The 26,658-nt window shown below is 36.1% G+C and overlaps 1 protein-coding gene across 6 annotated transcripts in view; it reads left to right on the plus strand.

Annotated features, from left to right (window-relative positions):
- Nucleotides 1-26,658, plus strand: part of LOC149793753 (E3 ubiquitin-protein ligase CBL-B-like) — a 149,843-nt gene that overhangs the window by 23,727 nt on the left and 99,458 nt on the right. For all 6 annotated transcript variants that reach the window (XM_089967730.1, XM_089967731.1, XM_089967734.1 and 3 more), the window contains exon 3: nt 24,411-24,542. In XM_089967730.1, the coding sequence (XP_089823856.1) occupies nt 24,411-24,542 (132 nt within the window). The remainder of the gene's footprint in view (nt 1-24,410; nt 24,543-26,658) is intronic.

Below are 26,658 nucleotides of genomic sequence, written 5' to 3' on the forward strand. Positions count from 1 at the left end.
TTTTTGATGAGCACTTTGCATTTCTAGTGAATAAATAACTTGAATAAATAAAATTTCAGCCCATATGAACTACAGGACACAACAATAATACAACTTAAATGAATAATTCTAGAAAAAAACAAGATTATAATGTCAACTTGAACGCGGTTCAAAGTTAGCATTTTCTTAAATAAGAACTGTTATCTAATGGAAAATAACCTTGAAAGTTCCTAATGTTTACAAAATAAAATTATTGTTATAATTACAGTGCCTTCCTCTTAAATATTTTTCTTTGCGCCATGAAATTTGCCAAATTAAAAAATTGGAGCCATTTTTATGCCATGATGCAGTGACTTAAATATAAGCACAATATTATCTTGGCCCAATTTTTAATCTATATATACATGACAATAAAACAGTTTTTACATGTTTTTTATTACATTTCAAAGTACAGGACTAATTATTAACAAATATAGCAATACCATTATATACACGTAAAGTTCAATATATAGCATACGAAAAGCAAGAATGAATAAGAATGTTTCTTTATAACTGATACAAAATACTGCTTAGTCTTTATGAACAGGCTGTCACTGAGACTTCATCAATATCTTCCTCATTTTTTCCAGACCAGTTTTTAAATGCCTTCCTGAAATAAAAATTCTCAACACTGGGTCCATCAATAGAAATTCTCATTAAATTTTTCAGAGTAGATGTATCATAAAATTAAGATTGTTTTGATCAGATGCTGGCAACTGAACCCCCTCTCACAGTCCGCAGTAGAAATAGGGGCAACAAGTAACCTGGTAGCTGCCTCAGATGCAGCTGGATATAAATTTTTGTTTTTCAGAGCTAGATTAGCCATATTCTTTTTGCTTGATATAGTTTTATAAAGTACATTTTTAATTTTTCATTGATATAAGTGAATCGTCCCCATTACAGTTTGATGATTGGCATCATTGTAGCAGCATCCAGTGTTGCTCAGTTAAGTTCAGACCACAGAAATGTGTTATCATAAGTGCATCTCATATTAACAGTTCACTTACATAAATTAACAACACATGCAATTGTCATTCCTTATTTCCTGCTAATCACATTTAACTGCTTCTCAAGACCGACTAACAAATTGCAGTTAGCTGCAGTCATGTTTGAATAACGTCTTGTTCATCATTTACCGATATGATCCACTGACTGCCAGGGATATCGGAAACAGGTACTAAGTGGCCCTAATCACTTATATCAATAAAAAATTCAAAATTTAGTTCATAAAAATTTGTCACCAGCAATTTTCGCCAGTAAGTAAAAAAAATAGCACCACTTTCAGAATTTTTCGGCATTTGTCACTAAATGCGAAGCCTAGTGGAGGCCCTGAATTAAAATAACAAATGTGGTAAAACCAGTGTTCTTGACTCGGGCAAAGATGATAATCCTGATAGGTAACCCAAACTCATAGGACACTATTTGCTCTGTATTAGTTGTTTACCAAATTAAAAAGAGTTTGATGATTCAGGTCAAGTAGAAAATGATCTTGGTTTTGGACAAAGCTGGTCCAACATACAATTTTCTATATCATATAATGAAATATGAAAAAATAAATAAAAACCTAACTAACAGGCAATTCTAATTAAATATATGTAACACATGGGAAAGTGCAAAAACATAATCGGGATACAAGCAGCACAAAATTTTATTTAAAATTCAGTTGTTAAGTAAAATACATAAAACATTCTGTGCAAACTATTATACTGACAGGAGGCGGTCCAATTGCATTATGTTCTGCAAGCATTATACCCTATGATCTCGTCATAGTACATATATCAGCACCTTTATTATGCGTCTTTGTGTAGCGCATTCTGCTGCATAACTGGCCACTTTCTTTCATCTATTGGACTGCTCCAGTGGCCTAGTAGTTAAAGCATCCACCTAGGATGAGGAGGTCACAGGTTTGAATCCTGACCAAGTCATACTGGGATTTATAAAAATGGTTGTTGTTGTAGGGTTTAACACCATTTTTTAGCACAAGATGCTACATGGCAGCCAGTATAAATGGTGGAGGAAGTACTCGGGGGGAAAACCCAGGAAAGAACCACCGACCGACAAGAAGCTACTGGCAAGCTTTCTCACATACCCACATTGGCCGAACCTGGGACTTGAACCCATGCAAAGAGAGGTGAGATGGCAGTGATTTGTAACGGTGAGTGCTTTAGACTACTTGGCCACTCGGGGGCCCCCTATAAAAATGGTACTAACAGCTGCCTGACTAGTTACTCAGCATTAAGAGATTAATGTTAGACTTGTCATCCTGGTGTCAGGATAATGTGACTGGGTGGAAATTGATGCTGCATGTCTGCAGCATGATGCCCCAGTGGTAGACATCACTATAAACTGCTACACTGCAGACAATGTAGCTAAAAAAATAATTTAAAGCTATGTTAAAAATCCAAATCACACACACCCTCTATGTGTAGCACATTCTTCTGCATAACTGGCCACTTTCTTTCATCTGTTGTGTGTCATTTCCATCTTCTTGTCATTGTCAAGGTCAGTCTTGCATTTTCTTTGCAGATGTGATAATGTGAATATTTACTATTTAAAGCAAGTTTTGATTAAGGAATAACTATTTGTTTTAATTTATCAATTGCATTTTAATTGTATTATTTGTATATATCAGGAATTCACAAAATGTTAGGTCCTGTATATAACCTTGGGCAGTTCATCGGATTGCAAACTCTAAACGGTCAGCTTAGGGGCCCCAATTGTGGTCTTAAGCGCTCTCCATTACGGATCACTGCCATCTCACCTCTATCTGCGTGGGTTCGAGTCTAGGATTCGGCCAATGTGGGTATGTGAGAAAGCTTGACAGTAGCTTATTGTGGGTCGGTGGTTCTTCCCGGGGTTTTCCCGGGTTCTTCCTCCACCATTAATACTGGCCACCATGCAAAGCCTATCGTGTGCTTAAATATGGCGTTAAACCCCACAACAACAATCAGCTTAACAAAGATTGTTTTGATGCATGTCTCTGATTTTGTGGTGAATAGATGTTAATTGTTAGTACAACTAGTGAGATTTCTTTGACAGGTGTGCTTGGAAATGAAACTAACAATTAGCCACCATTAAAATTTCGTTCAAAGCATGATGTTACAAAAATTTAGCAACCACAAGCAGTGTTTGTGGTTGTTGTTGTTTACATGATAATTACAGAAGACTGATACATACTTACTGCTTGGCAAACAATTAAATAAGCAAAAGTAAATTTTCTCAAATCATTCAAATAAGAAGGATTTCAAATATTTTGATGCATGCATACAATTTAGAGGTGACTAGATAATAATTGTTAAGTAAATGGAATTGTTAAAATAAGTGTTCACAGATCCTTCATTTGTGAGTAATGTTAAAGTTGTGAGTCATTACAGTCTAGCTTTCATTGTCTCTCTTGAAAATCTAGATACATGTGTTTCCAAACCCTTTTTTGCCATCCTTATATATATAAATCATGTACATGTATGCTTTTGTTCCTCTAAATACATCTGCAGTGTAGTCTACATGTATATATTACTTGTACATATTGTGATAATTTTAAATATCAGCATATGATTCTAAGGTGTTAGCAAAGATAAAAGGAAAACAAAAGTTTATAATAAATATAACATGTTTTCCTTCAGATATATGGTCATTTTAGCTTGCATTTTACTCATGTTTGGATATTATTTTTGGGCAAGCTCCGATTTTCCAAGGGCAAGTAAGCTGACTATTATCAAAATTTGTAAATCCCTGTCATTATATTTTGATTTAACAAAAATGGAGTTGTTTCTTATCTTGTAGATCACTGCAGATATTTTTGTTTCTTCATAAAGTCCAATAATGTTTGTAATTTCCTTCACAAGGTCACTGTCTGGTGACCTCTGATGACAGTCTTGATTATCAAGCTACACTTGTCAGGCTGTCAATGGTTTTCTGGTCCAGATTTCCCCCTGAATCACTTTTTATTTTATGAGGAATGTGGAATGTCAGTCTCAGTATCAGCATCATGGTGTTCTCATGACAGGACAACTATCCCCAGCTATCATAACAGTTCTCACTTTGTTTTCCTGGGGGGGGGTTGTAAGGTTGCTGACTGCTCTCCAGTACTCCTCCAAACTATGTTCATCCTAATAAGGAAGTTCCTGACTTGGACTTGTGAATTTCAGTTCCTCGTCCTCAAGGGCTTCTTTCTCTTAATGGCACAGAGCCAAATTTCTTTTGGCAAGTATTACAACTGTAAAATAAAAAAGACTGACTGATACTTTAAATAAACAATGAAAAAAATGCATGATTTTGTTATAATTTGATAAATATTTTTCCCAACTTTAAAATTGATTATGTTGTAATGTATTTGTTTTAGTTTTGATCTAGGATCAAATTGTTTATGAAATAAAGAAGATGCATACCTTTGAAATACATAGTGCAAACTCAGGATCTTTTTGCTTTTTGCCTGCACACACTTAAAATGTGATATCCAAGCATTGTTGAACTTGTAATATTTCTTGGCCAGTGGTTTCTTAGTACTAGGAAAAAGTACACATTTTGGCAATTTCACAGCTGTTGAACAAATCTGTCCTTAAATATTCCTTTTAAAACATCTTGAACAAAACAATAAATAATAAACAAGATGAATAAATCAAAATACTTAGTGTGCCTGACAAAATCATTTGTTATGGTCCGTCTCCATTTCATCTCACCCAAAGGTAGTCTTGTAGTGCATAATCTGATGTAACTGCACTTGGGTGAATTAGACCCACAAGAGTGTTTTTCAATTCACAGTTAATTAAGCTCTGATACTTACAGTTCAAAATGCTCATTGCCTACACTGTGGTTGACCATAGCTTATACATGATCACAGAAGACTTCAGAGAAAGCATTCATTGGATGTTGAGCTAAACTTATGACCTAACTGTGTTAACTGCAGACCTTTATATAACCCTAGGATACCTATAAGAATGCTCAAAACCTAAATTCTATAACCAAATTGTAGCCATGTATCTTTCTTCACACACACTCCTTTGCAACATTTAACATGTAGTAGAAAATTTCCACAAATGTTAAATTAGGTGGGAAATTACTTGTAAAATGTATCCTTTTGAGCTAATTAATTCCAAATAAGATATAACTACTTAACTCTATTTTAAGCACTTTACACCTATCAAGAGAGTTGCAAATTTCACAAGAAATGATCACTAAACTAAATGTTTGGCTCGAAAGGAAAACTTGCCTTTTTTGATTGTTGTATGTCTGCTGGCATATAATCCTGCTAATATAATTGTTTCTTTGTTTCTGTGCCTATCATCCAGAATTGTAACCTAACCCTGCTGGGATATAGTTGCTACACACAAAACCCTATTTTACAGGATTCACAGCCAATAATTTAACTGTAAATGAAGATTTACCCCAGTATCACTATAGCACTATAATAGTAGTCCTACAATATAATGCCTACCCTGGTATTTGTTTTGTTTGGGTCAACATCTTACTTCCAACATAAACAGCATTGTGCAAACAGTTCCTCATGTTCCCTGGAAAACTAACAGCAGAACTTGAGGACATATTTTCGCTAATATCTCACACACAAGCCAGTGCATATTGGCAGTTTTCCACAGATTAAAGTCTAATGTCTTTATCAGTGGACAGTCATTTCATTTGGTTGAAATTTCATGTGGTTGAAATACGATGGTAACCAAAGTCAGTTTCAGTTGGAGTGTGTTCTTTAACAAGAAAATTATGTGTCTATTTAACATCATAAGTCATTATCATCAGAGCAGTGATAATTGCTTCTTTCTGCCCCCCCCCCCCAACATCACAAGTCTATTGTTGGCATTACCACGATCATGTTTATTTTGCTTCTTATCTGCAACTCTAGCTGTTGCCATTTATGTAACTTTAACATAGACAGCACATAGTCAGTGTTGTGCTAAGGTGCTATAAAATGTTACTACATGCATAGATACATGCATAAGCTGTACACATATACTGATTGACTTTATGTTCACCTGACATCCACTTGCACTTGGTTTTTATTTGTTAGAATAAATCAGAACTTTGACAACAGTTGGATATTTATTGCATCCTTTTTTTGCAGATCTGCTTTGTGTATTTGAGTCAAGCTATGTTTATTAATTAGTACTAAATGTGTTTAGTCAGATCCATGAGCCACTTGCATTTGCTGTCTTGTTCTTTTTATTGGTAAGGAAGTGTTACAGCTAACGGTCATTGGGACACTTGAACGTTTACAAATAAAGCCTTGTTGCATCTGCAGTTCTTAGATCAGACAAAAGTTATTATTTCAAGTTTGTTTGATGTGAAATCAGGAATGGCGTGTTTAAAATACATGCAGATTTTTAAAGACTTAGATTAGGAGTTTTTTCATTTGCCATTTAACATGTATACTTTTTTGCATCAGTAACTCGCCAGAGTTTCAGCCTTAAACAGGTCCAGAAAATTACCCATCATGCAATGGCAGATCAGGATCAATGTTCCACTGCAGGTGGAACTGTTCCAGTGGCCTATTGGTTAGAGCGTCCACCTCAGATGCAGGAGGTCATGGGTATGAACCCATTCAGAGTCATACCAAAGACTTATAAAAAAATGGCACTTACAGCTGCCTCACTAATGGCACTCAGCATTAAGAGGTTAGTGTTAGGACTGGTTGGCCTGGTATCAGGATAATGTGACTAGGTGGGAAATGATGCTACATGTCTGCGGCATGATGCCCTAGAGCTAGACATCACTGTAAACTGCCACAGTGCAGATATAATAGCAATAAATGCCATTGGCTAGGTTAGGACTTGAAAGTCGGTGAATCCCACATATGCACATGTATTACTATTAAAATTTAACTGACAAGCTCAGATATAAATATCTATCACCTAGCCGAGTCATACCAAACACTTACAAAATGGTACTAAGACCTGCCTCGATGGGCATTCAGCATTAAGTGGTTAGTGTTAGGACTGGTCGGCCTGGTGTCAGGATGTTGTGACTGGGTGAGACATCATGCTACATGTCTGCGACATGATGCCCCAGTGCTAGACATCACTATAAACTGCCACATTGCGGACATCGTAGTGATATGACTGAAAAATTGTTATTGCTACGTTAATAATCCAAATCACATCACAAGTTCAGATATAAATATTTATTACCTAGCTGACAAGTTCAGATATAAATATTTATTACCTAGCTGACAAGTTCAGATATAAATATTTATTACCCAACTGACAAGTTTAGATATGAATATTTATTACCTAGCTGACAAGTTCAGATATAAATATTTATTACCCAACTGACAAGTTTAGATATAAATATTTATTACCTAGCTGACAAGTTCAGATATAAATATTTATTACCCAACTGACAAGTTTAGATATGAATATTTATTACCTAGCTGACAAGTTCAGATATAAATATTTATTACCAAACTGACAAGTTCAGATATTAGTATTTATTACCCAACTGACAAGTTAAGATATAAATATTTATTACCTAGCTGACAAGTTCAGACATAAATATTTATTTTATTACCCAACTGACAAGTTCAGATAAATATTTATTACCTAGCTGACAATTTCAGATATAAATATTTATTACCTAACTGACAAGTTCAGATATTAATATTTATTACCCAACTGACAAGTTCAGTCATAAATATGTATTACCTAGCTGACAAGTTCAGATATAAATATTATTACTTGACTGACAAGTTCGGATAAAAATATTTATTACCTGACTTGATTAAATAATAGATTCACATTATCAGGAAAATTACAGATTGTTAGGACACTTAGCATTTGAATTATGTGTTACATATAAATGTGAAATAAAGGTGCTGATATATGTATTGTGGTGAGATCAGAGTACAAAAATTGTAGAAATACTAAATACCACATATGGATTGGCTTTCATTGTACATGTACAACCTCAGCAAGTGCAGTTGGAAAAATGCTTTTATTAACTATAAGCAATGAAAGCAAAATAATTGTGCATAATTGTGTACTTGGTCACTTTTTGAAGGGGAAAATTAAATTTAATGTGAATTTGTTCAGTCATGTATTTTAGAAAAAACACTGGTTATGCCCACACTTTACAAAGAAATGGCCAGAAATATGTGATAGAGTATGTTCAGATGTGTGTCTGTTAATGTAGACCTTGCATCGTCTTTAGAGCTGAAAAATTTCTTCAAAAACTCTGCTCATTCAATCAGGCAAGTCCAAGGAAGTTTTACTTGCCCAAAATAAACTCTTACTCAACTAGCTATTAAAGAAAAAGAAAAAGCTGATGATGCTAACAATCTAGATCACGGGTTCGAACCCTGGCTGAGTCATACCAAAGACTTATAAAAATTATACTAGCAGCTGCCTCCCTTTGCACTCAGCATTATGACATTAGTGTTAGGACTCGTCGGCCTGGTGTCAGGATAATGTAACTGGGTGGGACATGATGCTACATGTCTGTAGCATGATGCCCCAGTGCTAGACAACACTATAAAGTGTCACACTGCAGACAGCGTAGCAATATGACTGAATTTTTTTTTAAAGCTACATTAAGAATCCCAATCACACACACAGACACACACACTCACACATCTAAATTTCATTATGTAACGGTTGTTTTCCAGAACTTGTTCTGTAACCCTTCTAATACCAGTTGCAAGTAATTACAACTCGATACCAGTATGCTCTCCGTTTTGTTTATTAATATTGAAGAGGGAGATAAAAGTGATTGTATAATGAGCTTGATCAAACAAATGGAAAACAGACTAATGGTGGAATATATGAACTTTCAAAAAACAAATATGACAGTATTCTTGACAGAGCATCTTTTTAATTAAAAGAAAAACACTGGTCAGCCCTGAATCAATAATTATCCGACTGGGCAATGGATTGGAAAATTCATTCAGCCACTGGCCATTTTGAGTTGGGTGAGTGGATTTTCACATAGGGATATGATTGATGTTGGTCTGCTGGATTGGGTGGTGCTTGGGGGATGGAGAATTGGTGGTGGGGACATTTACCAGTATGTATGGCATTGAGCAAAACATAACAGGAAAGCACATAGATAAACAGCTGTGCAGCAGAATTCTAATTAATGAGACGCAAACATTTTCATTAAAATTATCTGATTAACCTGGCTGTGGGATATAAGGAACGCTATGTCATGGGTTGTAATGAACACAGAAGGTTATTGCCCTCACACTGTTGGGTGTTTGGCTAGGGGCAATATTGTAATGATACTCTTAACCTGTCATTCTGATGGATTGCACACTTCCTAACGGTTGGGTGCTGGGCTGGGGCAATATTGATATCCTTAATTTGTCCAAGATTGCCCACTTGGTAATTGCTTAGTGCTTTGTTATGGCACTGTTACATGATACCCTTAATCTGTCAGTCTGTATAGATTATCCACTTAGAAACTATTTAAGTGCTGGGCTGGGGCACTCTTACCCTGATACCCTTCATCTGTCAGTCTATATAGATTGCCCACTTGGTGACTGTTGGGTACTGGGTTGGGGCAATATTATGATGATACCCTGCATCTGTCAGTCTATATAGATTGCCCACTTGGTGACTGCTATGACTCTGTGGGCTTAAAATAAGTAACTAAAGAGAGCAAAAACCAACTAGTCTTGTAAACTGAAACTATAAATTATTTCCTTAATATGTAAAGTGAAAAATTAAAAATAACTTGAAGTATGGTGAATGAAATCCTTAACAGTTTTAAATGTTCTGTCAAGTCTTAAAGTATTGCATAGTCCAAATGAGTTCCATTGGAATTCCAAATAATTTTCACTAACGTGCCGGTGTACCATTGGTAATGGTGAAATCTTGATGGTACAGTCCCAAAATGAATTCACATTATTTCTGTAATATCTGTAATTCCAAAATTCCAAATAATGAATAATTCCAAAATCTAAATAGTTTGAGCACTTTGTGAATCCAATGAATGATGAAATTAAATAAATGAACTCTCACATTTAAACACAACTGAATATCTTCCAAGACTGTTAATAATACAAGGAATGTGCAATTCTCCAGTGAACACCTGTTATAAACAAAGCTATGACGTAATAAAGAAAGCATTGAACATTAATTCTAGAATGATCCAAACTGTAAACAAAATCAACTGCTTTAACACTGACCAATCAGGAAACAGGTTATCTTATCCTTTCAGGAACTCTTGTCCTGAAGTCAGGTCATGTGATGTTTTCTTCAACAAGAGTACAACTCAACCTTGGAATTTATGGCTGAATCAACTGACCATACAAGAATGGCTCACTTTAAAGTGTGAACTGATGATACAGAGAAAATTATTGTTTAAAATAATGTTAACTAAACCTTTACAAACTATTATCATAAAAAGTACACATACAGTTGAACCCAGTTATGTCGCCGGCCTAGGGGTTTGCCAAAAAGCGTCAAGATAACCGATGATCGAGATAAACGAAAACCAATATGGCGGCAATATATTAACATGTGCTTGAAATTTCTTTATGTACATGATGTGCATTAATAAATGAGAATGTACATGCACGTTTTTTTGGAGTTTTTTTTACACAACAGCGTTGTTGCGATTTGTTTGATGAAGCGATCGGCATGTTCAAAAGACCGTGTTCTTGCAAAATAGAATCTCCATTCCCACGAAAGAAACTTACACAAGTCAACACCTGGCAATATTGGACCGTATATATTACTGTAGCATAAGTTAACACCCAATATAGGGATTCTTTCACTCCTGTATTTTGAGAAATAAATAATTATTTTAATTATGCAAAACTTGTTTATTTGTTGTTTGCTATTTCTTCTTGCGGAGTTTAAGTCTCTGTAACCGTAACACGGGATTGATGGCAAAAGGAAAAGATCAATGAGTAAAATGCACAAATATTATTTACACCGCCTGGATTTATGTTTGGTGACATACTCCTTCTTCAAAATATCACAGCCAGTTGTAAATTAATTGACAAACTTTGCCTTGATACATACATCATAGAACATCTGTTTTAACTTTTTATCATATCATATTGTGGCTTCCTTTCATTCTCCCTTTTAATTTATCCAGTCCAAATCCATGATTGTACAAATTAAATAACCAAAAAGTCTGTCGCCAAAAAAATCGCCAGATGGGACATTTTTGTCGCCAATAAGGGAAAACAATCGCAATTTGCGACATTGGCGAAGCCCAGGACGATCCCAGGCCATGCATTGGATTGGTACACGTGGTAATTACTGAACACTTACCCAATTGTTTTTACAACTGGGAATGAAAATCGTGAAACGTGAATATCGACCGCAATAATCGTCCTTCAATATCACACACTGTACCGTTCGTTCTTGTTAAAAAATACTTAGATAAGACACCCACTAATATAAGACGCACCCTGGGTGAGGGGTACGTAAAACTTTGTATAAGACGCGTCTTGTATACGCGAAAATACGGTAGTGAGATGGTGAAGTGGCATCGATAACTAACATTTTCAAAAGCCGGCGATTGGTCATGGGGATCGAGATAACCAACGTTAAGTGGCAAATTTGGCCTTTTTTTGTGCTCGAGATATTAGGGTTCGGCGACATAAAAGAATCGACATAACCGATGAGAAAATGCTAACACAAAGAGAGAATTTGGCGGTTCCACTTCAAAAACGTCGACTTAATAGGGTTGGCGAGTTAACCGAGGTCGAGATAAGTGGGTTCGACTGTACTATCAATCTGCACAACTGTAACCATTGGGTGCTGGGATGGGGCACTGTTGGGTGCTGCACTGAGGCAGTATTAGGATGATACCCTCAATCTGTCATTCTGTATAGATTGCCCCTTGGTAACTGTTGGGTGCTGGTCTGAGGGAATATTATGATGATACCCTTAATCTGTCATTCTGTATAGATTGCCCCTTGGTAACTGTTGGGTGCTGGTCTGAGGAAATATGATGATGATACCCTTAATCTGTCATTCTGTATAGATTGCCCCTTGGTAACTGTTGGGTGCTGGTCTGAGGAAATATTATGATGATGCCCTTAATCTGTCATTCTGTATAGATTGTGCCTTGGTAACTGTTGGGTGCCAGGCTGAGACAGCATTATGATAATACTGATAACTTTGAGAGGGTTATAATACTTATGTCACTTCATTTGATTTTACATGTAGCAGGGGTTGAAGATCAAATATATATTACCAAAAATTGCAATTACAAATTTTCAAATATTTGTGTCACCAAACTGTATACACCTCGCCCTCTATGACTTGTGCACAGATAACTCACAAATCCACTTATAACACTGGGTCAGGCATCAATCCCATTTTTTTCTCATGAAAATACTAAACAAATTTGCCCATATTTGTTTTTCCTCCACTACTGGTTGCCATATATTAGCCTATCGGATGCTGAAAAATAGCATTAAACCCAAAACAATTACAGCATCATCTACTTAGCAGATAAAAGAACAAATCTGTTTAAAAAAATATTGAAAAGAAGCATTGGAAAATGCAAGTTGCTAGGCAATCAAATAAAAAGGAAAACAAGATTTTTCATTATCCACCAACTATTATTACACCAACTAAAATTTACAAAAAATCAATGAGCTTAAGAAGAGAATGTACTTTACTGTGTCTAAAGCCCTGCATGCTTTATAATACTGTCAGTATGTGCTGAATTAAATTAAAAATTAATTTCTAAAAGAATTAAAGAAAGTACACTCACTTTCAATAAATGTTCGGTATTATGTTTTCATAAACTTTTATCTGTTGTATTTAGGTCAAACTATAAGGAAAATTTTCAACATGTTTATAGTACAAGTGTCCACTAGATAAGCTTATTACTTCTCTGTTTCCTGCTGCCCCCTTGTATTGTATAGTTTATTGTAGAACTCCCACATAATTGTTAACAAATCACTTTTTGATCTTTATTTAGGTCAGCAAAAAAATGTGTTTCTTTTCAGCCAACCATCCCTATTTTTCATTGCTGACCCTAGCACTCTTTTTCCTCCAGGGTTTAATTTTTTTATAAAATTATTGAAATTGATTTGTGCATCTAATTGAGTAAATTTTTTTGGGGCCCTTGTGGCCAAGTGGTCTAAAGTGCTAACCTCTGTCTGCATGGGTTGGAGTCTCAGAGTCAGCCAATGAGGGTACTTGAGCAAGCTTGCCATTCGCTTCTCGTGGGTCAGTGGTTCTTTCAGAGGTTTTTCCGGGTTCTTCCTCCACCATTTATACTGGCTGCCATGCATAGCCTATCTTGTGCTTAAAAATGGTGTTACACCCTATAATAACATGAGTAAGTTTTGCCCAGTACTTGAAGTGCTTATTACATTGTAAATGCTCAAATACTATTCTATATATATATATATATATATATATATATATATATATATATATAAATAATGAATGTTTTAAAAAGCTACCTACCTAATCCAAATTTCAAAGTCAGTGCAATGGGAAACACATTGGGGTGGGGTGGGGGCTTTAGCCAGAAGTCAAGCATGTGCTGTCCTCACTTATTAGGACAAGATCACCCATCTTGATCAGTATGAATTGTGCGTAAAAGGAAAGAGCCTCAACATTAAATATAAATAAATTGTTTATCAGTCAAGTGCTTTTATCCATTCCAAATCAGAAAATGCAAGCATTTTCTTGGCTTAGATATGTATAAAATGGACCAAAATGCTGATATTTATGGAATCATCTCTGAAACTTTAAATGATGCTTCATATTTTTAACAAATTTTTTTTAAATCACTTTAACAAAATTTGGCATGATGTTATATCTTAATATTGTCTGGGACAATTTTATTGATCTTCATCATCCTGTGTCAATTTAAAGGGCAAAGACCATGACAAAGATTTTTTATTCTGAACTTGAAATAACCATGTATGAAAATATATTTGATACCAAGTTTGGTATTTTGGAGTTTCTCAGAAGTTAAAAAGAATAAAAGGACAGAATAAACAGAATCATACAGGATTACTGGAAATTTTATTGACTAGTAGTAGTCTCTTATTTTGTATAGTTGCAAAGGTACAACAATATGCATATCTTAAGTTCAGTAGGTAGTATACTCCTCCCCCCTCATTGATATAGAATCAGTCAGATGTATGTTCCTGCATGTTGTAAAAGGCAAATAAGGAAGGCATGAACTGCCATGATTCAGTGGTTCACATACTCTGTTCCTGCATGCTGTATAAGGAAGGCATGAACTGCCATGATTCAGTGGTTCACATGCTCCTTTCCTGCATGTTGTATAAGGAAGGCATGAACTGCCATGATTCAGTGGTTCACATACTCTGTTCATGCATGTTGTATAAGAAGGCATGAACTGCCATGATTCAGTGGTTCACATGCTCCTTTCCTGCATGTTGTACAAGGAAGGCATGAACTGCCATGATTCAGTGGTTCACATGCTCTGTTCCTGCATGTTGTATAAGAAGGCATGAACTGCCATGATTCAGTGGTTCACATGCTCTGTTCCTGCATGTTGTATAAAGAAGGGTTGGTTTGTGTTGGGTTGGTGTGGTGCTTTATAGCACAGCGATACAAGTACGTTACTTATTGCTAAGGCAATTGGAGTAATGTACCTTGCTCAAAGGCACAGTATGGCAGGTGATCCATGCTGGTCCAATTGTAGGATTTTAACCTGCACCATTTTAGTTTTGAGCATGTTAATTGAGCTTCCTCAGCTCTCTAAGGATGTGGGTTTGAATCTCACCATTGGATCCGACTTAGTTTGGCTGATGTGGTATACTCTTGGGTACACACTTTACTCCAATTGAAGACACTTAACATGTTAACTTAAGTTACTATGCTGTAAAACACCAAAATCAACAAAACCAGGAAGTAGTTGCATCAAGTATCCAAGTAGGTTGAGAGGTCAGTCACATGGGGACATCATTCTATGCTAGTGCATATATTCTCTGATTACCACTTGTCATGCACTTGTAGTACTCCTGTTTAGACTTGCTACAGCTATCTTTGATAATATGTCCTTTCTGTATAATGTAAAGTAGGCTCCTATAAAAAAAAAGGTTTCAGTAAATAAAGCAGCCAAAATTATATCCATGCTGTAAATTTGTTTGCCAATCACAATACATGGCAGGAGGTCACAATACATGGCAGGAGGGGGAATGGATAAAAGAGGCAAAAGTATAAGTCTAAAATTCAGAATATTTAATAAAATGTAGTCACTGCAGTAGCCAATGGATAATTTTGTCAGCACTAACATTCAGGTAGATAAATGTACCTCAGTAGAAAAAGCACTAGGAGAGTAGGTAAGAATTTTGGTCTCACACAAAGAATTTTTTCATTTACGAAAGTCATCTTGTATCCATTAACTTTATAGACAATTTAAAATGTGATTCTCTATTTGCTATTATTGTTTAAAGTTATGTGAATTTAAAATTTTCCCCAAATTCATGAATGAGATAATTTTCAAAAACAATTACCATATTATTAACATTTTTCTACCAGTGGTTGGTTAGATTCCACTGCAACAACTATAACTCTCATGCGAACAATGTTATCCACGGGCAGGGATACATGTACAGATAAGATTTTAATGAATTGGGTATTTTACTTATTGGTTTACAACTAATTGGATTTGTTAAAAACTTCAATGAATACTGTACATCATTTGCACAATTTATAATCATGGAATAAGTCTTTATAATCTATTTATCATGGTTTTAAGGAATTAAATGGCTTAGTTACCAAAAGTAACCAAGGGTGCGCTCGTGTGGGTTTATTAGTTTCAGCTCCCGAACTATACATGCTTAGAGAATAGGCCGATATCAGTCTGGGGAAAGAAAGATAAACATTCTTCCCACATGCAGTTTGTTTAAACTAAAAACAGGTACAATCTGATCTCATCCCTTGGGCAAGTGTCAACATCATCATCATGATATCATGATGTACTTGATTTTAAAAATGATTTTTCTTTAACATGGAAATGTGAAGGAGACCCATACTTCACACAATTGTGGCATTGCTCAGAGATTAAAAAAGCAGTTAAAGGTTGAATGAAATTTTGAGAAAGAGCATTAGCTAGTTGGAATATCTCATTCAAATCACAGAATGTAATATTGTTGACAGAAAATATGAAGTAAAATAGATTGAAAATGGGATAATGTTTTGATATCATCTCCCCACAACCGCAAGTAGGATAATTGGGGGCTATTCATTGCTTACTGCCAGTTTTAGCAATTTTAGTTGTGGCCTGCCTGTGTGTATGTTTCCAAAAGTGTTAGTTGTGTTTCATCATGATCTATGTTAACAACAAAATAGAGAAGAACTAAACATGTAACATAAGCTGAGTGGCTTTTGTCATGATTGCTAAATTAATAATTGCCGTTGGCTGAGGCATTGGTCACACTTGCCTCTCAGCAACATTTACACCTAGTCTACATCTGGTTGCTTCAAGATCAAACATTGTTTGTAAATGTGTAAAACATTTTTGTATTTGCTGTTACTAATCACAGTGATTGGCTGCAGGCTGTACTGTCTGAAAAAGAGAGATGACTTGAGTAAACTGCTTGGGCCAGAAACAGTGCATGAGATAGTAAGCATAACTAATTTTCAGTACACCATGAGTTATGGAACCTTGTTTCTCTCACCTGAGATCATTTGATTAGTACTAAGTAGGATCCCAGAGCATTAGATATTGTGCAGTTGATGTGTTCCTTCTGCTTCTAAATATAAAAAATAAGATGGCCGCTATCGCTTAACTGGCTTGAAGCAGCTGTTCTGTTTTTTAGTGCCGTTTTCATGATATTTGTGCTTGTTGCCTGTTTTTATCTACGTTATTGTGTTCATTATGTATTGGCTGTTAAATTCGTGTGTGTTTCTTCATCTCCTTGTTTTGGAAATGAGAACAATTAGACTTTTTCTCAGCTTCAATGTTTTTGAACAAACCGCCATCAGGTGATACTCACCAGTCAACCTGTTTATGCTACAATGGACCCTCATTAATTGCTTTAAATGATCACTCCTTGCCTCTCTACACTACATTGTGCTCTAGATTAAACGAACTGGGACTACATTCATCATTACGTAAATGTAAACAGAAGTGAAAAAAAAAAACATTGTTTCAAAGCTGGCTGGCGTAGAACAGGAAGAATTCCAGCTATCTCCCTTATTTTGGCTCAACAATTTAAAAACAAAATTGACCGTTAATTTAGATAACCTGATTCAAATCCCTATTAATTTGTCAACCTTTGTGTCAACTATCCAAGAGATACCTCTGCGTATTGCATTATTCAATGCCCAGTCAGTAGGACCACCGGAAAAGTGCACAGAAATAGTTAATTTTATCAACGACCAGAATATTGACGTCTTTTTCCTGACAGAAACATGGCTAAAAAAATTAGGCGATGAGCCCAAGTGTGCGGATCTAACACCCACTGGTTACTCCATCAAGTCGTTCCCCCGTAATTCTCATGGAGGTGGAATTGCTGTTATCACAAAGAACTCCATGATAAAACGCCTTAACCACACCACAACATTCAATTTCGACCACACATCGCTTGAACTAGTCCAAACCACGCTCACACTGGAGCAAAGGTCAGTCCATTTTTTCTGCCTATACCACCCTCCTCCTAGTAGAAAAAACAAGCTGGCTGACTGTCTTTTTGGAGCAGTTTCCAAATCTCCTGGACTATGGAAATTTGATAGGTGGCAACCTGATTATTCTTGGAGATGTCAACTTTCACTTTGACTGTCCCAGAAACCGAAATACATCAAAAACTCATAGATTCCATTAATGTTTTCAACCTCAAACAGTCAGTTAACCAACCCACCCATAAACATCGTCACATTTTAGACTGGATTCTTCATAGACCTGATGATAACATTCTAGGGTCCTCCCTGGTATCCCATGACCTTGCATCAGATCACTTCTGCATTATATGCCATCTTGACGTATCAGTCCCTAACCCTCCACCTTTATCTGCTACTAAGAGAAATCTCTGTATGATAAATAGATCCAAACTAATGCATGACAACCAAGCTAACCTAACAACTTGCTTACCTCCTACTGCAGAACAACTCGATAACTGCCTGCGTTCATTGCTTGACAAACATGCCCCAGCTACCAAGTGCAGAGTATCAATTCAAAAGTGTTCTCCATGGTATAGCAGTGTTAGGGACCAGCTTTGCACTGTTAAAAGAGACCGCCATAAAGCTGAGAGGCTTTGGCTTTCCACCAGAATTACTATTCATAAGCAAATCTATGAAGCCGCTAAGAAGAACATCACAGATATAGTATAGTCCATGCAGCGAAATCAGCCCACTACACTACTAAGATCATGGAAAGTTCCAGCTGCAAAGAGCTCTTCGAGATTACTAACAAGCTAATGTCAAGGAACAAATCTACACCACTTCCAGTTACCATCTCTCCAGTCGACCTTCCGGACATGTTTGCACATTTCTTCCGTGACAAAGTACAAACCATTAGAGATAAGCTTGACACCACAATTTCAATTGACTCGTCGCCACCATACAGTTGAGATACAGAATTTGAGCGGCAAATATTAGCAGCATTTGAACCTGTCTCTATGGATTTCGTATGTACAGTCCTGATGAAGAGTGCACCAAAGTGATGTGAACTTGATCCAATTCCAACATCAACCGCTGCTTGAGTGCTTAGATCCAGTATTGCCTTCACTAACTGATGTTATTAATACCTCTCTCTCATCTGGGAAATTTCCATCATTTTTTGAAAACTGCCATTGTAAAGCCTCTGCTGAAGATACCAACACTAGACCATAACGATTTAAAGAACCACCGCCCAGTTTCTAATCCCCCATTCATATCAAAAATCTTAGAAAAGGTTGTCCTATCCCAGCTTGTATCTCATCTAAATTCAAACAGTCGTTGGATAGTGGAAAGATTACAGTCCTCACCCTCCTTGATTTGTCTGCAGCATTTGACACAGTAGACCATGATAAATTACTTCACCGTCTCCAGCATTTATTTGGCATTCATGATACAGCCTTACTGTGGTTCAAGTCCTACTTGGTCAACAGGACACAAATTGTATCTGCAATGGAATACACTCCAGCCCAGTTGATCTATGTTGTGGTGTTCCACAGGGGTCTGTTCTTGGACCTGTTCTCTTCATTCTGTACACTCAATCGCTCTCAAGTGTCATAGATCATCATCCAATGTCTCACCAGTTGTATGCTGATGACACCCAAATATACAAATCTAGCCACCCAACTGAAGTTGATGCTACCATCCAAGGTGTAGAGAGATGCATTTCTGATGTGAAATCATGGATGACATGTAACAAGCTGCAGATGAATGATGATAAAACTGAGGCCATTCTGATCACAACACAAAGAGTTTCTCATTCACATCCTTTACGTCAAACAATAAATATCAGCAAGACCAACGTTAAATTCACACAATCAGTACAAAACCTATGTGTTACTCTGGACAGTACTCTTACACTGCACCAGCATGTCATGAACATATGCAAGGCTGCATATCTTGAGCTGAGATACATCAGCTCAATTCGCAAATATCTTTCAGTTGATGCCACTAAAATACTTGTGTGTTCATTAGTACTTTTAAAACTGGACTATTGTAACTCAATTCTGTCTGGTTCATCTCAATATGTGCTCCAGAAACTTCAAAAAGTTAAAAACACAGCTGCTCAGATCATACTTAGAGTACCACAATCAGAGCACACCTCCCCACTTCTCTGTACCCTACACTGGCTATCCATTCGATCCAGAATCAAACACAAAATTTGTTCTCTGTGCTACATTTCACTGTCGGACTCTAGTCCAACATACCTATCCGACCTCACCCATGTGTAAACACCAGCAAGATACTTAAGCTCCTTTTCTGACAATAATATACTCATTATTCCCACTATGAAAACAAAGTCATATGGATAGCGTTCTTTTGCATACCAGGGCCCAACAACGTGGAATGAATTGCCCACTGAACTTAGACACAAAGATCACATTCAAGAGAGCTCTCAAAAATCACTTATTTCGACTGCAAGAACAAACTTATAGACTGAATAATGTTTCCTACCTGAAATATTCTCAGCATGTTTTTTAATGTTTTCTAATTTTATGGTGTTTGTTTTTGTAATCATAGCATTATATGTTTTTATCTTATAAGTGTTGTCTAATGTTGTAAAGCGCTTAGATCTTCTAAAGATTAGGCGCTATACAAAGTCCTCATTATTATTATTATTATTATTATATCTAAATGCTCATATCTTTACCTTTTGCGGATCAAACAGTTTAGAGTCTTGTTCCACATTTTTCACAGCTATGTCTTTTGTGGAATAATATGTAACAAAATAAATTCCATTTCTTTGCTTATTAGAAAACGTGTATCTATTCTCGTTCTCTGTCATTTTGTTATGTCGCAAGTGTTACATGTGCCACCTTGATGAGAATGGGAAAACTGTCCCACGCAGAATTGATTTAAAAGTACCAAGTCCAGTGCATTGATACATATAACTCTAAATCAAGTACCATCAGTAACTGAACTATGTGACCAGACCAAATACATCATAATGTGGTCAGATTATTGCCATTTCTGTCTCACTTGACCTTATTTATGGCATGGCTCTACATTCATTTGTGCATTAATTAACAAAAGTGAATGTCTCCCAAAATACCACCAGATCAATTTTAAACAAATTTGTTCCAGAGTACCATAAAACATAAAGGGCTTTCAAATTTGTGCAAATTGGCTCCATTACTAAAAAATAGTTTATGTCCACTGTACAGAGTTTGATCATATTTTGGGGAAAAGAGCATTCTAGCAGAAAGACTTCACAAGTTCATACACATAAACCACAAACTTAATTTATTAACCATATAGTATGTCGAAGTGTGGTTTGAGCCCGTTGTGTTTAGTTAATTATTGAAACCCCTATCGGCAAGGTGCAAAAACAGACATTGTTCATACAATCGCTGATTACAATACAGTCAAGCTAATTTTCCACATACATGATCATGTAACCAGTTTATAACTTTAACTTAAGATTGACACTTCTCCAAATGTGCATAGGTCAATCTGTTACCCAGCTGACTGTATTTTCATATACAATTCTTCACATTTTCGTGTTTTCAACAGATTATTTCTGGATTATCGAGGCATGTTTTATAATAAATTTATGCTTTGGTGACAGATTTTGCTTTTTGGATCCATAAGTGCAGACTTCTGCATTAATGGAGCTATGTCTGGATGGATAGGTTTCTTGATAAACAGAGTTTGGATTAATGAGGTTCCTCTGTACATGTATTTACAACACTGATATGGTAACAGAAAGTTATCTTCTGTCAAGTCAGTAGTATAGTTGGATTTTGTTTACTATTTGATTTTGAGGTACATGTAGATCTCAGCCTGGTGAGTGGTCATATGCCAGTGTGGGTCACTTGTTTTATTCTGTTACATTAAATAGCCTGAACTAGTTTCATCACAAATATTATTGATTTACTGTACATTCAGATCAGAAAATAAAACTGTACATGACATGTTTAAAGTACTCCAGTTTGCTTCACAGTTTATTTGCCAAACTAATTGAAAGTAATCTTTTAGTTAGTCCCCACAGATTGAAGCCTTAATTAGAATTTGTGGATTCCCATTCCAGAAGATAAAATTATGAATGTACATCGAAATATTGTAAAGGACTCCATTTTCAGTCCTATAATAAAGACTTGAGTCACCGATTAAGTTTTTTCATGAAACTAAACTCCACATTGGAAGATAGATGGCTTACCCTGAAAAAATCCACTTAATTGCTTGTCCATTTAAGTGATTGGGTGGACAAAAAGTGCAGTTTTTCTCTACAGTTACCAAAAATTATTGTTAGGTTATGCTGATTTTGGCTCCTTGTCCATATGGAAGTTGTTGTTTAAGTCATGGGAAAGTTAGAAGTTTATCAGTTGTTGTTGTGGAGTTAACACCATTTTTCAGCACACGATAGGCTATACATGGTGGCCAGTATAAATGGTGCAGGAAGAACCCGGGAAAACACTGGGAAGAACCACTGACCCACGAGAAGCTACTGGCAAGCTTTCTCACATACCCACATTGGCCGAATCCTTGACTCGAACCCATGCAGACAGAGGTGAGATGGCAGTGATCCGTAATGGATAGCGCTTTAGACCACTCGGCCTCTCGGGGCCCCAGTTTATTAGTAACATAAAATCTGATCAGTGGTTAGATTAACCAGTTGCCTTTTCATGCCCTAAGTAGGACACATTGATATGTTTTTGTCTGTATGTCTCTCCATCAGTTGTCAGCCTCAGGGTGTATTCTTGGATGTACGATTGCAGGATTTGTGATTATTTCTTCAGAATCATGGGGGGGGGGAAATCATACAATATATTTTCAAGCTCTATGTTCATTTCTTCATTACCCCACTCCCATTTAGAAAATTTCCCAGGATTATAAGCCTTAAGCATTACTCTGCAAAATATATCATCTTGCCAATAAAAAATAACATGTCATCTTGCCTGTACAACATGTCACCTTGGCTGCAAAAGCAAAGCCGAAGAAAGTACTAATGCCTAGCTGTACCAGGTTAACAAAAAAATTTGCTGGTGAATACTGATGCTATCACAGCAGGAAAAAAGTGATCCTAATCCCTGTATATTGGTTGCTTTTGGACAGGCATGATTATTACTGGTATATTATGTATGGCTTCTTCATCTGTTAAAGCATGATTGGATACATGACAAAAGCATTTACAAGAAAGAGCTATTTCACCTTAAGTAGAATGTTCACAGGGGACATAATCCAGTTGCGTAAAGGGTATTGTGTGCATGCATATAGCTTGCATGGTCTTGACTATTTGATTGCATCCAGTTTGCCTGGTCTTGACATAGTATCTTGTTTGCATCCAGCTTGCTTGATCTTGACATAGTATTTGGTATGCAACAAGCTTGCTTGGTCTTGACATGATTTTGATTACATCCATCTTGCATGGTCTTGACAGTATTTTGTTTGCATCCAGATGCATGATTTTGATAGTATTTTGTTTGCATCCACTTTGCATGGTAATGGCATTGCATTTTGTTTGCATCCAGTTTGCATGGTCTTGACAGTATTTGATTGCATCCAGCCTGCATGGTCTTGACAATATTTTGATTGCGTCCTGCTTGCATGGTCTTGACATAGTTATTTTATTTGTATAAGCTTGTATGATCTTGACAATATTTTGATTGCATCCATTTTGCGTGGTTTTGACAGTATTTTGATTGTGTCCAGCTTGCATGATCTTGACAGTACTTTGATTGCATCGATCTTGCATGATCTTGACAGTACTTTGATTGCATCGATCTTGCATGGTCTTGACAGTACTTTGATTGCATCCATCTTGCATGGTCTTTACAGTATTTTGATTGCATCCAGCTGCATGATCTTGACAGTACTTCGATTGCATCCATCTTGCATGGTCTTGACAGTATTTTGATTGTGTCCAACTTGCATGATCTTGACAGTACTTTGATTGCATCAGTCTTGCATGGTCTTGACAGTACTTTGATTGCATCCATCTTGCATGGTCTTTACAGTATTTTGATTACATCCAGCTGCATGGTCTTGACAGTACTTTGATTGCATCCATCTTGCATGGTCTTTACAGTATTTTTATTGCATCCATCTTGCATCGGGTCTTGACAGTATTTTGATTGCATCCAGCTGCATGATCTTGACATTATTTTTTATTGCAGCCAGTTTGCATGGCATTGACATAGTATTTTGTTTGCATCCAGCTTGCGTGGTCTTGACAGTATTTTGATTACATCTGGCTTACATGGTCTTGACAGTATTTTGATTGCATGATCTTGACATAAATTATGTTGTAATTTGATTGCATCTAGCTTGCATATCATGATACTTTTGTACCGAGTGGCTTAGTTCTTCTATGTATTATACCAATTTTCGGCATGTAGTGGCCAGCATATTTGATGGAGAAAGAACCAGTGACCCATGAGAAACTACTGATAAACATTCTCACATACCCAAGTTTTCTTTTTCTTGAGTGGACTTAGGTTATTATTGATTCTTACAAGTGGTCATTTTGACAGGTGATGTTGCTGTATCTATATTTATTTTGGAATCATTATCCTGATGCTTTTCATGTGCCAATCTTAAGCAATCACATCAGCACACGTGTTTGTATATCTATATGTTCATCCAAATATCCATCCATCCACACCCTAGATTAAGGTCAATGTTAAAGTTCTTCATGTTTTATGTTTTTTTAAATACTTCTTATCTAAATAAAATGAGGCTGGACAAAGGTTATTATCCAGTTATGCATGCACATTTGATGACATATTATCATGTTTATGTAGAATTAATCTTGCATAATTTCTTCCATAATTGGGTTCATATCATTGTGGGTATATGTAACTGTACATTTTTTCCTTTTTTTTTTCTCTTTAGATTATTCCAGCCTTGGTTCAATTTGCTGCGGAACTGGAATGTACTCGCAGTCACACATCCAGGTTATGTTGCCTTTTTAACCTATGATGAGGTCAAGGCCAGACTTCAGAAATATGCCAACAAACCTGGCAGGTAGGAAGCCAAGTGTTCATAATTGCTTTTTCACTTTTTAGTGACAGTATTATTCTGCACAATAAGAACACTTGAGCATAACGTTTTTTCAATAATTTATTGAGGATTTGATTCTTTGTTTGGTGTGCAACAGTATATTATCGCTAGAAATGTTATATTGTGATAAGACAGTTGGATTAAAGTGCCTGACCCAGAGATTAAAGATTGTATCAAATGCGGGAAGTGGGGTGGGAATGATTCTTCACCCATTTGGTCACAATGTGCTGTGTGATAACCATAGAGCCACTACAGCTCTTAGATTTAGTGGTGAACTAAATTTGCATGGATGTTGACAGTAAAGACTGAGGGATCAAGTTACAAAAATAAATACTGAACATAAATGTAGCTTGCAATTAGAGGTTATCATCTTACATACACTGTATAGCCATATTCCACTTGAGAGTCATTATTTCCACCTAGTCAAGAACTGGTCCAGATGGTAGTACATATTAGAACATGTTCATAAAAACTTTTTACTTAAAAGATGGTGAGAGGTTGCATCTTGATAAGCAATAAAATGTAAGTGCAGTTACTGAAATTAAATTAAATAGTCATTGTTTTTGTAAAATCTAGTAAAAATATAATTTACTCAAAGTTAATTATGTCCTGATTCTTCAATAGTCTAGACAATAAATGTCATTAAAATGCTTCCATAAGAAAATTATTGATAACTGTGGACTTTTACTGAACAGGTTCTAAACTGGGTAGAGAAAAGAGGATGTTGCATCTATCATAACAAAAAACAGGGTAGTTCAGTTCTTGTTTTCAACATGATTGTGACAGCTCAGTTGGTGACATTCAATCTGGTTTGTTCTGGATCACATTTAGGTTGATCTCGTCAAAAAATGTCCATGTAATTGAACAGTGATTTTTGCCATATGTATTCCTTGGGACATGTATATAATGAACTTCCAAGGAATATGCAGACATAATTTTTATCCATTTTAAAGAGGAAATCCTCTTTTCTCCTTACTTGAATCCAATATTTCTTGATATAGTCCCTTTTTTTTATCATCTCCAATTAGGTTTTTTAAAAATGGTCTGTTCAGTCCCATTCTGCAACGACTCTTGTAACGTATTCGTTCCATATATTAGTTAGCCCACAACTCTCGTAAGAGTATTCTGATTGGTCAAAAATTTAAATTCATCCAATGAATCTTCACGTAATAGAAATTGATGGCAATGGAAAGAAGAAGCCTGCTTGCAAAAAATGGCGTCCCGAGTTGTTGAGAGAGATCATGACATGAGAAATTTAGATAAAGCTTTAAAAAATGTATGGATATGGGAATGGCTGAAGCAAAAAGTCAATGGAAATTTAGTTGGTCATTTTATAAGAAATCTCTTGAGAACTGGCATTTTGTGACCTCGGCTCGATGGTAATCGCGGTTGGAAGCATTTGGAACAGCACCTACAAAAGAAGCTGCATACGGAAAAACTGAAGCTCAGAAGGCATCTGGAAAAAGTGCAGTTAATTTAAGAAGAAAGATTTCTTGCATGAGAGAACAGAGGTAGTTCTCAGTCAGAATATGTGCACTGCATGCCAATACAAGCACCAGCTTGAAAGGAAAAAGGCTGTCATTGAGAAGGAAAAGAAATGATTGCACATTGAGCCCAAAAAGTCAGAAAAAAATAAGACTAAAGAAATCTTTGTCAAAGCCGCAAAAAACCCTCGACTAGCATATCAGATGAAATAACTTAAGCACCAATAGTATTGGATAACAAATTCATGTGACAGTAAATATTGTGACATTATTCAAGTCGAAAATTTTTGGTAAGTTTGTTAGTTTTTCAATTGATTATTTTGTTATATATTATGATCTTATGTTGCACCAGAAGCAATTTTTTTATGATTGTAAAATGCATTTTTGGATGGAGGCCTGCCCCTCAACACCCCGTTGGGGGAGGACGCTGGTGACCTAGTGGTTAGAGCGTCCTCCTCGGATGTGGCAGGTCATAGGTTTGAACCCTGGCTGAGTCATACCAAAGACTTATAAATGTTACTTGACATGGGTAGTTACCTGTTGGAGTTGTGTCCTTTTACTATAGTGGCATGCTAGTTAGTCACATGTTTTTTCCT

Source organism: Sinohyriopsis cumingii, chromosome 8 (assembly GCF_028554795.1).
Source record: "Sinohyriopsis cumingii isolate HCF-2022 chromosome 8, ASM2855479v2, whole genome shotgun sequence".
Lineage (NCBI taxonomy): Eukaryota > Metazoa > Mollusca > Bivalvia > Unionida > Unionidae > Sinohyriopsis > Sinohyriopsis cumingii.